Genomic DNA, 12,582 nt, shown 5'->3' with positions numbered 1-12,582 from the left:
CCAGCACTCCCACCACTCCCCCCACCAGCTTGCTCCCAGCAACAGACCTGTCAGCAAAGGGCAAGGGAGCCTTCCCAGGGGCTCAACTCCACTTGGGACTGCAAAGTGAAGACAGCTGGTGCCTGGTCACAGCCGCAGTCACACAGTGACCGGTTCCCGCTTCACTAAAGTTCACTTTGGGCTTCTCACACGTGTCTTTGCCTGGAGTGAGCGGGAACCGTGACTGCGTTTCTCATGCCCAGCCTGCCCTCCTTCCCATCAGAGAGCAGGGACTGCACACAGAGAGGCATTTAGGCTACGCCTTCTGTCTTTTGGGGGAGAGTGCCAAAAACCAGCTCCCAAAGAGCTGTGCACGGACACAGAGGAGGGGGGATGCAAGAAGGACTCCGGCAGCAGTGAGGAGGATCCGTGTCCGCAAGCTGCAAAGGGGAGACAATGCCCTTCCTTCAAAGCTGGCTTGTCTTTTGGTTTCCAGGTTTCAGCTCGCTGTGCAAGGCAGCGTGGAGGCCCAGGCTGCCCCCGCCGGCTGCCCACAGGAGAAGGAGCAGGAGCTGGAAGAAGAGCTTGGGGCCGTCAGGAGCAGCAAAGGTCAGGGAAGAGATGCCTCCTGACCCGGCTGGGTCCCTGTCCCACGCTGGGTGACAGCAGCCAGGTAAAAATGCACTCCGCAAGCGGCTGCTCTCAAGAGCTTCCTTGTTTCCTCCTTCCAGAGAGGCGTCCTGGCAAGCTCCTGCCGCACCGCAAGGAGCTTTCTCTCCCCGTGCTGCCAAAGTGCGGGGAAGGCGCGAGGCGGCAAGGCATGGAGAGCAAGCCTGCTGCCAGGTGAGAGCCTTGGCGGAAGGGCTGAGGGGCACACTGGGACCTGCGCAGGAGAGACGTCCCCTTTGGACACGCCGGCCCCAGGGACTCAAAAGGCCTCCTGACACTTGTCCAGCAAAGGCTGCCTGCTTGCTGGATGCCAAGCATGCGCCAGTTTGCGGGAGAGCCTCACGTTGCCCTTGTTTTCCTCCAGGGTCATGTCACGCCCTTTTGGGGAGCTGAAGGCAAATCCTTCTTAGCAAACACCTCCTGCCCTTGTGCTAACGCGCCCTGTGGTGTCTCCTCAGGACCCCTGTGAACCAGACGGCCCCCATCCCGGGCACCTCCCCGGGGAAGCAGGTTGGCGTGCAATACCTCCCGCACCCTCCCGCCAGACCTCAGCATGGCCGTGCCGGCGCCACTCCCAGGGGTGCAGCACAGGTGCGTGATGGGGCTCTGGGTAATCCTGGCATCTCACCCACTCGTAGGAAAGCCCTGGCCTATGAGACTCCCTCCGGAAAGGGCCCTCAGCGCGTAGCCACTGGAGCCGTCGGTGGCCTCTTTGGGTGCTACTTTTGGGCGTAGTTAGGCACTGCTTGTACAACAGCTTTTTCAGCCTGCCTTCTGCCGAAAATCCCGCAAAAGAGTGACGGTGGCGAGGCTCAAGACAAGGGGCGGGAGAGCGGGTGGAAAGCCAGCGCCAACACGCCCCTGCCCAGAATCCCTGCCCAGACAGACAAGACTAATACTTTTGCCTTTCCGCGGCCCCGCAGGATGCAGCCTGCCCTCCCACGCAGAGGTTTGGAAGAGCTGCCCACGTCTCCCTCTTGAAAGAGGAGCAGAGGCAGCACCAAGCATCGTGGGAGGAACAGCAGGCCGCACTGGAGAAAGAGGCCCGGCGTCAGGCCCAGGTACGGGATGCCTTTGACGGCCCTCTGCAAAAGGGCCTTTCCCACGTCCAGGGCGGCGGAGCCTTGCAGGCAGCCAGGGCCCAGGCGGACGGCTGCCTCCGAGGAGCTGCGCCCAAGCTGGCCCACCCCTTCCGAGGAGGGAGACGGCTGCAGCCAGAAGCGGGCCCAGAAGGAGCCAGGCGCTGCAGCGAGGGCAGCTGGCGGGGGATGCCTCCCCACTGGGCAACCTCTGCCTGCGGTGGGCGCGCAAGCTCAGAGCCAGGGCCTGGCACAGGCGAGGGGCTCTGACCCCCCCTGCAGGTGCCAGGACCCCAAATCCCTCAGCTCCAGGACACAACCTACGACAGCCCCGGCTTTCTGCCGACGTGGGTTTGCAGGGGCTGGGGGGGCCGGAAGGCTCCCGGGAGAGCGGGAGCGGGACTTTGCCACTCCTATTGCAGGCAAGCGTCCGCGCAAGCAAAGCAGAACATGCAGCTTCTGACTTCCTACAAAGTTCTTCGGGACAGGTGGAAGGAAAGGGTGGAACGAAACCGACAGAGGCTGATGGTGGAGGAGGAGCGGCACCGGTAAATACCTGGCAACCCAGGCGCGTTCCCCCCTTTCCGCAATGCCCTTCCTGCCATGGCCCTGGGGAAAGAGGGTCTTCTCCAGCCCCACCTGGAGAAGCACAGAAGCAGCCTTGGAGCCTGGCCTGGCCTCACACATCCCGCCCACTCCAAGGGGGTGGGGGGTGGGGGTGCACCATGACATTTCCAGCAACGTCTCCAGTGGCACAACATCCTCTTCCTGAACCCCGCAGCGCTTTGGTGATGCGCCACCTCCAGAAGAGAGAGCAGCAGGACCGTGTGCCGGGCAGTTACCACCAAGATGGCTTTTATGCGTGGAAATAAAGGGCCTTTCCGAGCTGCTGTGAGCCTTTCCTTGGTGGGCTGTGAAAGTGCAAGGGGCAGCAGGGCAGCTCCAGAGGGGACGGAAAGGGTCAGGCGGGAGCCAGGAGAGTGGGGCAGCCCCTCTGCCGGGCAGCTCTCACCCCGGCCATGCCCTAGCAGGTGACTTGGGGACTGCCACGCCAGAGAGGAGGCGAGGGAAAGGTTTTGGGGGGACAGTGTGTGTGACTCAGCCGCCCAAATCCTGCCAAGCTCTTCCGGGAGCTCCAAGTCTTTGGCTCACCATGTCCCGGTCCAAAGCACTGGTACCTCTCCTCCAGGCAGGCCCTGGGGGACGGCAGCCACTCCTTGGCATGGGCCGCAGCCTGCTCCCTCAGCGTGGCGGCTGAACAGACCCCGAGGCTGGGCAGACCCCCAGCCAGACCCTGGCACCACCGGGGCCAAGGCACCACACGGGAATGCCAGAGCTCCCCCCAGCACTCCCACCACTCCCTCCACCAGCTTGCTCCCAGCAACAGACCTGTCAGCAAAGGGCAAGGGAGCCTTCCCAGGGGCTCAACTCCACTTGGGACTGCAAAGTGAAGACAGCTGGTGCCTGGTCACAGCCGCAGTCCCCAGCCTCTGCCTTGCAAGGGCTTTCTCTGCACAAGCAATGACAGGAAGAGACCCTCCATTAAAGACCCTATGCGGGATCCCACAGGAATTCCTCTGGCCCTCACGGAATAGATGTGCTCCTCTTGAGCCCCACCCGTGAGCTCAGCAGGGCAGGGCTCTCGTGCCCTCGTGGGGAGGCACTGGCCATGACTTTTGGAACAGAATCCTGCAGCTTTTGCACAACCCTCGCTCAACCGTCCCAGCAAGGGCTGCGAGGGGACTGTTGGGCCACACTGTGCCCCTGCCCAAAGCACCTCTGGGCCTCGCCTTGAGACCTTGGATTCCTGCCTCGCTTCGCTAGCCTCAGGGCTGCCTTGGCCTGACACCTTGCGCTGTTAGGACTCCTCTCTTGCCGCGCAGCCTAGGCTTCCCCCTTCTCTTACCTCCTGCAAAGGGCAAAACCAAAGCCCCCGCCCAGGGCCAGGCCGCCTCTCTGAGCTCGGCTCACTGTCAGGCTCACGCTCTTGAGCAAAGCCAGGCAGGTTCCCGCAGGGAAAGCGCGTGCCTGTGCAGCGGAAACCAATCCGCCTTGTGTAGCTAAGAGCAAAGCTGGCACTCCTGGGAGGGAATCCCGCGGCAGTCTGGCGGCTCTTTCCTGGTGGCAACTTCCGCTGCTCCAAACAAGATGCTTCCCAGTTACGGAAGAGCACAGTGCGGGCAAGACATCTTCCCTGCTCTGCCCTCTTCAGTTTGAACCCTGTCTTGCTCTCTTCTTGATGGTGCAGTTGAAGAGCACGGATTCCATCCCTTCTCTATCAATGTCATGATGAGAGCTCTGCTGTTCTTCATAGAAAACTATTTGCTGTGTGACTGAAGGGGCTGGGCTGCTGCTTGGCCATCGCTGTGAGGGAGGGAGCTGTAGAGGACAGGAGCGGAGCCCGACACCACCCCCCGGGCCCAGGGCAATTCCCGGGGCTCTGACTCCCGGCTCTCCCCAGTCCGGAGGAGAATGTCGTAGTCGGTGCTGCTATGCTGCTGGTCTGCGCCAAGCTGCCCTTCCTCCTCCTCGCTCTGCCCTGGCGGGGTGACACGTGCCCAGCCTTTGAGCTGGCTATGGGGGAGGAGAGGGAAAGGCTTGGGGGGCTGGGGACCTCTGGAAGGGGGCCGGGTATGCTCCAGAAGTGGGGAGCAGGGGGCTGCACCCAGCCGCTGGCTTGGCTGAGCCCACGAGTCCTGCTGCAAATGTGGGCTCTTGACGTGGAGACCAAAGGCTGCTGCTGGGCCCCTTGGTGCTGCAGCCAGGCTGTGGCTGGGGAGAACAAGCTGGGCTCCGCCCACGTGCCCTGCTCCCAAACCCCTTGCAGGCAATCCCCCCCCCCCCCAAACCCCGCAGCCTTCCCCAAATCCAGAAACACCCCAAACACCACAACCCTCACTTGCGGCCCAGCCCAGATGCCCCCGGCCCCCTCAGTCCACTGCCTGAGCCCACACAGGGCCACGGGGCTCCTGGGGAGGGCGGGCTGGGCCGGGCCATGTTTTGGAACAAAAGTCTGCAAAGGCCTTGGTGTGAGGCCCTAGAGAAGAGGGATTCTCCTGGGGGCTCAGAGCAACCCACACAGAGCTCAGGGCAGGCGGAGGGAAACCCAGCCCACCACCACTAAACCCCACGGCTCTCCGTGGGGACCATCCCGGATGCTCAGGCCCAGAGCAGGAGGAGGGGCTGTGGGGGCACGGCCACATCCCAGGGCAGCCTCCATCAGGCCTCAGCTCCACAGCGGCTCTCAGCTTCAGGTGAGCTCTCTCAAGAAATACTGCTGTAATTTGAAGCCGTGCCCCGGGCATGTTCAGCAGACTTGGGCTAGGCGTACAGGAGAGAAAAGGCAGCGAGCCCAGGGTGCAGACCTAGGGCTCGCAGCACCAGGGAAGGAGCTCGGAAAGCTGAGAGAGCAACGCCGAGAAGTGAACAAGTCCTTCCCTTCACAGTGATCTGGAAAGCCACATCTCTGACTGACGCTCCTCAAGGCCGAATGGCGTTTCCTTCCACAGCAGGCCGCCTGCGAGCACGCAGAGACTAGCAAGAGGAGGCAGGCTGGGTGCAGGGGTGGTCCCAGACTTCTGTGAGCCAGGGGGCCCCTATGGGGCGGAGCGGGGCAGCAGGGATCCTGAAGGCAAGCCAGAGGTCCTTGGAGAGAATTATTCCCTTTTAGGAGGGGACAGGAAAACTGTCCTGTTTTGTTTCTTGGTGACAAACAGGGTGCTGGTCTTCTTAGCTGTGTGAACTGTGGAAGCGTCAAAAGCTTCTTTTCCGGAGGAGAGAAGGAAAGGTGTCTGGCACGCCATGGGAGGACCTTGCAGGGGCGGCATGGGGGCACCTTTCTCTCTCTGGGGCCACGGAATGGGAGCCATCGCCCTCAGGGCTGCATGCTTCGGAGGCAGGAGCTGGCGTGCCAGACCATAACGCAGGTCCCTTCCCCTGCCCTCCCAAGCCAAAACGGGCCCCTTCCGCTTGGCGGCTCCTGGGGGTTGTTCCCACCCCCGCCCCCGGCCTCCTCCTCCCTCCTCTGGCCAGGCGCCCCTGCGGGCACAGCCTCAGGAACCAGCTGGCGATGCCACAGAGGGGCAGAGATGCCCATCAGGGCAAGGAGACCAGGCTTCTCCTGCTGCAAGAGGAGACACAGAGACTGCGCTCAGGTGGGCTCTTCCTGTTGCTGAGGGCTGAAAGGAGAGGTGAAGGCAACACCTGCATCTCCCTCCCCCACACCCCTCCCTCCCCCGTCCCCCTTAGTCCTAGGACACAAATCACAGCAACAGCCAGCAACAGGCTACCCACAAGATGCTGTGCCTCTGCGGCTGGGTTCCTTCTCCGTTTTGGACAGGGTCAGCTGCCCAGAGGAGGCAGACATTTATCGGGGCATACGCTGGAGGAACACGGCTGAAACCCTGGCCTTTTTCTGTATTAGGCTCAAAACCAAGACCTAAAACACCCTGTGTTTCATCGTGCCCTCCTTGACAGTCTCATGCGTAGCAGCACTCCTCCAGGAAGAAAATCTCCTCTGCCACAATCCCTCCTGCTCCCCTGCGACTGTACACAGCAGCAGAGGCAAGAGGAAGCTCCTCATGCTTCCCGCAGTCCACCAAGCTCCCGGGGGCGGCGGGGCAATGGCGGGAAGTAACCAAGGGTGGAGACCAGGGAAGGACGGAAGTTTCTGGAGGCCTGAGATGGCCCGCTGAGGGCGCAGAGCCATGAAGCTGTCTTAGCAGAGAGGTGAGGCCTTCCCCTGGCGGCTGAGGGGAGCAGAAGCGCAGGGGAAGCGATGACAAGAGCCCAAGCACAACAGGCAGAGCGTGTCTTGTGTCACACAGGCCCCAGCATGTGTGCAGCCAAGCACACCGGGCTCCCTGCGCTGGCCGTGGCACGGCTGCTTGAGCCCCACAAGAACTCCACCTCTGTGCTTCCTCTCCCTGCAGAAGTGGAGCGCACAGCCACCAGCTGAGCAGCAGCCCCCTTTTTCTGGTGGGGATGCGTCAGCAGGCACGGGGTCAGTTTGAGAAAAGGGAGGGAGCCCCGAGGGGCGGCTGTTGCTGGGCCGGCATAGGTATGCCAAGGCCCCCGTAGGGGCCCAACAGAACTTGTCTGCCATCTCTTGGTGCTGGTTGAGGCATTTGGATGCTGGGAAGCTTGCGCTGGTCCGCATGGGCTTGACGTCTAGTCAGGGCGCGGCACGCTGTGCTGAACGCCTCTGTGCTGACTTGCACTGCCATTGCAGTCTCTAGGTCGAAGGAAATCGGAGAAACTCTGTTCCTCATTTCTGCTGTAGAGCAGAAGGCCATTTACACGAAAACACGCTGCTTCACGGCAAGAAAAGGACAAGGACACACTGGGGGCATCAGGGCCAGGTGCCAAATGGGTGCTGCCTACAGCCTCCTCTGTTCAGATGAACCGCCTGAGGTTATCCTGCGGGCAAGACGTGTGTGCCGCACGGCCCCAGCCATGAACAACGCTGCGTGTGTCAGGGCTGAGCGTGAGCCAGGGGCTGCCTGGGGGCCGGGGAGCCAGGGGAGACGCCAGGGCCGTCAGGGCAGGGGCCTGGTCCTCCAGGGCGCGTCCCACCTGCCCCCGGTGAGGGCGAAGGGCAGGTCGGGATTGGGAGGGGGGCAGCCCTGAGCCCAGGCCAGCCAGGCACCTCCGTGGTGACAGGGTCAGGCCGAGGCAGGGCCGTGCAGTCAGCCCACGAGGCGGGGTCTGGGTCAGCGGGGCCCCTGGCTGGGGCACCTCTGTGCCCGTGACCTAATGAGCCCCCAGAGATGACACAGTGAGGCTGAGCTCACAGTGGGACGCGCCGCATCACAGAGGTCTCCCTGGTCCCTGGCGGTGTCCGCACTTCCCTGCGAGGCCCAGGCGCTGGCTGGGTGCTGCTCACCGCTGTTCTTTGGAGCTGCTCCGCAGCAAGCAGAGCGGGCAGCAGGCAGCAGGGCCACGCTGGGGGCCCCTCGCCGTCAGGCAGAGGAGCAGGGGCCCGTTGGACAGGAGCCTGGGGCGAGGAGACGACGAGAGCGTCCTTTTCCCCTGGCTGCCGAGGCGAGCTAAGGGCAAGGGGCAAGCGGGATGGAGGGCTGCTGGACCGAGACCATCAGCCTGGAGCAGAGCTCCTTGTTCCCAACGCTGCTGCAGCTCTCCACCGAAGGTAAGGGCTTGGGGAGCTGCTTCCCCAGGGGCCGCAGAGACTCTTAGCTGTCCAAAGAGCTGTGGAGCTGGGGCTGTGAGGGTGGCTGCAGGCGGCTGGGGGCTGCCACGAGAGCCTGGCCTGGGCTGGGCTGGGCTGGGCTGGGCTGGCCTGGGAGGAAAGGGGTGCCCTGTCCCAGAGGGCTGGGCCTGACATGTGTTTCCCTTGCTTTCCAGAGATTATTGCTATTTGGGACGCCGTGTCCAATTACATCCTGGAAGAGCTGATGCAGGACAAGGTGGGCTGGTGTCCTGGAGGGTTTTGGCTGTCCAGGGAGCCCTGGGTGCCCGGGAGCAAGCCTTCCTTCCCCCAGCCCCACAGCTGCACACCACACCTGGCCCGCCTGCTGCACAGCAGCTTTTTGGCCAGCCGGGAGAGAAATCCCGTGCAGCTCTAGTGTGAGACAGCATCTGGCACGTCCCAGGGCTCCCCGCTCCCCTGCGGCCCCCCACTAAAGACCGCGCAGAGAGACAGGGCTCTGTGCCAGGGCTGCTGGAAACCCCGGGGATCTTCTCTAGCTGAGGGACGTTAGTGAACCTCTCAAGGAGGGTGAGGGACAATGCGGAGAACGTGGCTCTTCTCTAAAGCCTTCCCCAAGTGCCCCTTGCACGTCAGCAGCAGAGAGGGCACAGAGCAGCGTTCCCACGCTCCGACAAACAGCACTTTTTCCCTCGCCAAAAGCCTTCCTGGTGGGCCTTTGTGTCTTTGCTGTGTGCAGGGTGTGCTGCTAGCGGGGCTCGGCACCTTCTGCACGGTCCGGGAGCCACTGCGCCCTGGCAAAGACAACGTGGTGACAGTTCGAAGGCCTGTGTTCCAGCTGGAAATGGACATGGTCTGGCTGCAGAGGCTCCAGCATCCCAAAGTGACTCTGCCTGGTGAGTTGGCAGCGGCCACCCTCTGCTTCCCCTTGCCACATCACCTGTGGGGCAGGGGGTGGCTGCTCCCTGCTCTTTGGGAGGGGCAGGCAGAAGTAGGGATGTCCAGCTCCATCGCCCCGCAGAGAGCTCTTTCCGAGAAGGACCTTTTCTCTAGGCGTTTGTACTACAGAATAGTGCTTGCACACAGTCAGGCTCTCTCTCTCTTTTTGAACTGCCCTAACAACTGCCTCCGTGCCACTCGCCTCTCTTGATGGCCCAACAATGGAAAGTTGGCCTGCTGTGGCAGTGGTGTTGTTCCTCTCCCGTGTAGACAACGTGAAGATCAAGCCGCTGAAGTACCGGCAGCTGTCCCTGGCCACCTCCTTCTCGAGGCGCGTGGTGGAAGACTGCGTGCAAGAGACCATCCGCTTGTTCTCTGCGCACGTGCGCAACAAAGAGAAGGTCGCCTTTGCCTTCAGGGACGTCGGCGTTCTGACTTGCCAGGAAGACAAAGTGCACATGAGCTTTTATGCCCGCTGCACCCGGTGGCTGGCGGACCCCTGCAGTGTAAGTTGCTCCGCTTTCCCTGCGATTTCTTTGGGAATCCTATGGAAGGACGAGCGACCTGATGTGTGTTGGCCAGCCGGGACGTGGCAGCCTACTGAAACGCCTTCCCCAGTGCTTGCCCCCACAGCCTTCTCCAGGAGCAAAGAGAGCGAGCGCCTCCTGAGTTTCTTGCCCCTTGCCCCTACAGAAAGCCTGGCAGTGTTATCAGCCGAGCTCTGTTCTTTGCTGTGCAGCTTCTCCGCACCGGCATGAGGGGCTAATGTTCTCGGCAGAGAGCTTAGAGGAGGCTTTGGAGAGGCGGCCTCCTCTTGTGGCAGGAGAATGCTCTGCTGCCTTCAGCAGCAAGGCGAGAGCTGCCTTGGAAGCCTCCCAATGGGTCTGTGTTACATTGCAGAGACTGCCTACGATAGATCTCTCCATCTCCGGCACACCTGCTGCCCTGGGGACCCGGCCTAGCCCTCTGCATGTGTTCCCGAGGTGAGTGCCTTTCCTTTGCAGCCCTTGGCTAACCGAGCAGGCGGCTTCCCGGCTGCTGCTCGGCACCGTGCACCGCCAGGGCTTGACACTCAGCATGGAGTTGGGAATAACTCACACAGTGACTGGTTCCCGCTTCACTAAAGCTCACTTTGGGCTTCTCACACGTGTCTTTGCCTGGAGTGAGCGGGAACCGTGACTGCGTTTCTCATGCCCAGCCTGCCCTCCTTCCCATCAGAGAGCAGGGACTGCACACAGAGAGGCATTTAGGCTACGCCTTCTGTCTTTTGGGGGAGAGTGCCAAAAACCAGCTCCCAAAGAGCTGTGCACGGACACAGAGGAGGGGGGATGCAAGAAGGACTCCGGCAGCAGTGAGGAGGATCCGTGTCCGCAAGCTGCAAAGGGGAGACAATGCCCTTCCTTCAAAGCTGGCTTGTCTTTTGGTTTCCAGGTTTCAGCTTGCTGTGCAAGGCAGCGTGGAGGCCCAGGCTGCCCCCACCGGCTGCCCACAGGGGAAGGAGCAGGAGCTGGAAGAAGAGCTTGGGGCCGTCAGGAGCAGCAAAGGTCAGGGAAGAGATGCCTCCTGACCCGGCTGGGTCCCTGTCCCACGCTGGGTGACAGCAGCCAGGTAAAAATGCACTCCGCAAGCGGCTGCTCTCAAGAGCTTCCTTGTTTCCTCCTTCCAGAGAGGCGTCCTGGCAAGCTCCTGCCGCACCGCGAGGAGCTTTCTCTCCCCGTGCTGCCAAAGTGGGGGGAAGGCGCGAGGCGGCAAGGCATGGAGAGCAAGCCTGCTGCCAGGTGAGAGCCTTGGCGGAAGGGCTGAGGGGCACACTGGGACCTGCGCAGGGGAGACGTCCCCTTTGGACACGCCGGCCCCAGGGACTCAAAAGGCCTCCTGACACTTGTCCAGCAAAGGCTGCCTGCTTGCTGGATGCCAAGCATGCGCCAGTTTGCGGGAGAGCCTCACGTTGCCCTTGTTTTCCTCCAGGGTCATGTCACGCCCTTTTGGGGAGCTGAAGGCAAATCCTTCTTAGCAAACACCTCCTGCCCTTGTGCTAACGCGCCCTGTGGTGTCTCCTCAGGACCCTTGTGAACCAGACGGCCCCCATCCCGGGCACCTCCCCGGGGAAGCAGGTTGGCGTGCAATACCTCCCGCACCCTCCCGCCGGACCTCGGCGTGGCCGTGCCGGCGCCACTCCCAGGGGTGCAGCACAGGTGCGTGATGGGGCTCTGGGTAATCCTGGCATCTCACCCACTCGTAGGAAAGCCCCGGCCTATGAGACTCCCTCCGGAAAGGGCCCTCAGCACGTAGCCACTGGAGCCGTCGGTGGCCTCTTTGGGTGCTACTTTTGGGCGTAGTTAGGCACTGCTTGTACAACAGCTTTTTCAGCCTGCCTTCTGCCGAAAATCCCGCAAAAGAGTGACGGTGGCGAGGCTCAAGACAAGGGGCGGGAGAGCGGGTGGAAAGCCAGCGCCAACACGCCCCTGCCCAGAATCCCTGCCCAGACAGACAAGACTAATACTCTTGCCTTTCCGCGGCCCCGCAGGATGCAGCCTGCCCTCCCACGCAGAGGTTTGGAAGAGCTGCCCACGTCTCCCTCTTGAAAGAGGAGCAGAGGCAGCACCAAGCATCGTGGGAGGAACAGCAGGCCGCACTGGAGAAAGAGGCCTGGCGTCAGGCCCAGGTACGGGATGCCTTTGACGGCCCTCTGCAAAAGGGCCTTTCCCACGTCCAGGGCGGCGGAGCCTTGCAGGCAGCCAGGGCCCAGGCGGACGGCTGCCTCCGAGGAGCTGCGCCCAAGCTGGCCCACCCCTTCCGAGGAGGGAGACGGCTGCAGCCAGAAGCGGGCCCAGAAGGAGCCAGGCGCTGCAGCGAGGGCAGCTGGCGGGGGATGCCTCCCCACTGGGCAACCTCTGCCTGCGGTGCCTGCCTTCGAGCCAGAAACCAGCTCTCGGGGGCAGCTGCCTTGAGCCCCTTGGCCCCAGACGTGCCGGCGGCAGAGCCGCAGGGGCTCCGCTCTGGTAGCCCATTGTATCAGCTCCTTGTGTAGCCTGAGTCTGGCTCTACAAGGACTAGGTGCCTCCCCTGCAGCCCAGTGCTGTCTCGCCCATTCACCCCTCCATGCTGAAACCATTTCTTCTTCTTCTCCTTGCAAAACAGATCACACTAGTGGAGCTGCAATACGCCCTCGAGCAGCGTCGTCGCCCAGACACTGACATGCCGGGGAGGCCCCCCCAACGGTAAGCGTGCGTGGGCGCGCAAGCTCAGAGCCAGGGCCTGGCGCAGGCGAGGGGCTCTGACCCCCCCTGCAGGTGCCAGGACCCCAAATCCCTCAGCTCCAGGACACAACCTATGACAGCCCCGGCTTTCTGCCGACGTGGGTTTGCAGGGGCTGGGGGGGCCGGAAGGCTCCCGGGAGAGCGGGAGCGGGACTTTGCCACTCCTATTGCAGGCAAGCGTCCGCACAAGCAAAGCAGAACATGCAGCTTCTGACTTCCTACAAAGTTCTTCGGGACAGGTGGAAGGAAAGGGTGGAAAGAAACCGACAGAGGCTGATGGTGGAGGAGGAGCGGCACCGGTAAATACCTGGCAACCCAGGCGCGTTCCCCCCTTTCCGCAATGCCCTTCCTGCCATGGCCCTGGGGAAAGAGGGTCTTCTCCAGCCCCACCTGGAGAAGCACAGAAGCAGCCTTGGAGCCTGGCCTGGCCTCACACATCCCGCCCACTCCAAGGGGGTGGGGGGTGGGGGTGCACCATGACATTTCCAGC

The 12,582-nt window shown here is 62.5% G+C and overlaps 1 protein-coding gene across 1 annotated transcript; it reads left to right on the top strand.

The window, feature by feature from the left end:
- Positions 1 to 7,796: 7,796 nt before the first annotated feature.
- On the top strand, positions 7,797 to 12,395 carry LOC135326522 (uncharacterized). Its single transcript, XM_064504350.1, has 11 exons — positions 7,797 to 7,875; positions 8,091 to 8,152; positions 8,633 to 8,789; positions 9,103 to 9,338; positions 9,526 to 9,815; positions 10,264 to 10,376; positions 10,499 to 10,610; positions 10,895 to 11,027; positions 11,360 to 11,497; positions 11,974 to 12,053; positions 12,266 to 12,395. Exons 1-11 carry the CDS (start codon positions 7,797 to 7,799, stop codon positions 12,393 to 12,395), a joined length of 1,530 nt encoding a protein of 509 aa, XP_064360420.1.
- The last annotated feature ends 187 nt before the right edge of the window (positions 12,396 to 12,582 follow it).

This window comes from Dromaius novaehollandiae, unplaced genomic scaffold, assembly GCF_036370855.1.
Source record: "Dromaius novaehollandiae isolate bDroNov1 unplaced genomic scaffold, bDroNov1.hap1 HAP1_SCAFFOLD_165, whole genome shotgun sequence".
Classification (NCBI taxonomy): Eukaryota; Metazoa; Chordata; class Aves; order Casuariiformes; family Dromaiidae; genus Dromaius; species Dromaius novaehollandiae.
The sequence above is the reverse complement of the archived record's forward strand: the minus strand, read 5'-3'. Positions and strand labels throughout refer to the sequence as shown.

Excerpts from the sequence above, each read along its gene's own strand:
- LOC135326522 (XM_064504350.1), top strand. The coding sequence starts at position 7,797 with ATGGAGGGCTGCTGGACCGAGACCATCAGCCTGGAGCAGAGCTCCTTG. Across the intron at positions 10,611-10,894 it reads GAGAGCAAGCCTGCTGCCAG|GACCCTTGTGAACCAGACGG; the intron begins GTGAGAGCCTTG and ends GTGTCTCCTCAG. Across the intron at positions 11,028-11,359 it reads CTCCCAGGGGTGCAGCACAG|GATGCAGCCTGCCCTCCCAC; the intron begins GTGCGTGATGGG and ends GCGGCCCCGCAG.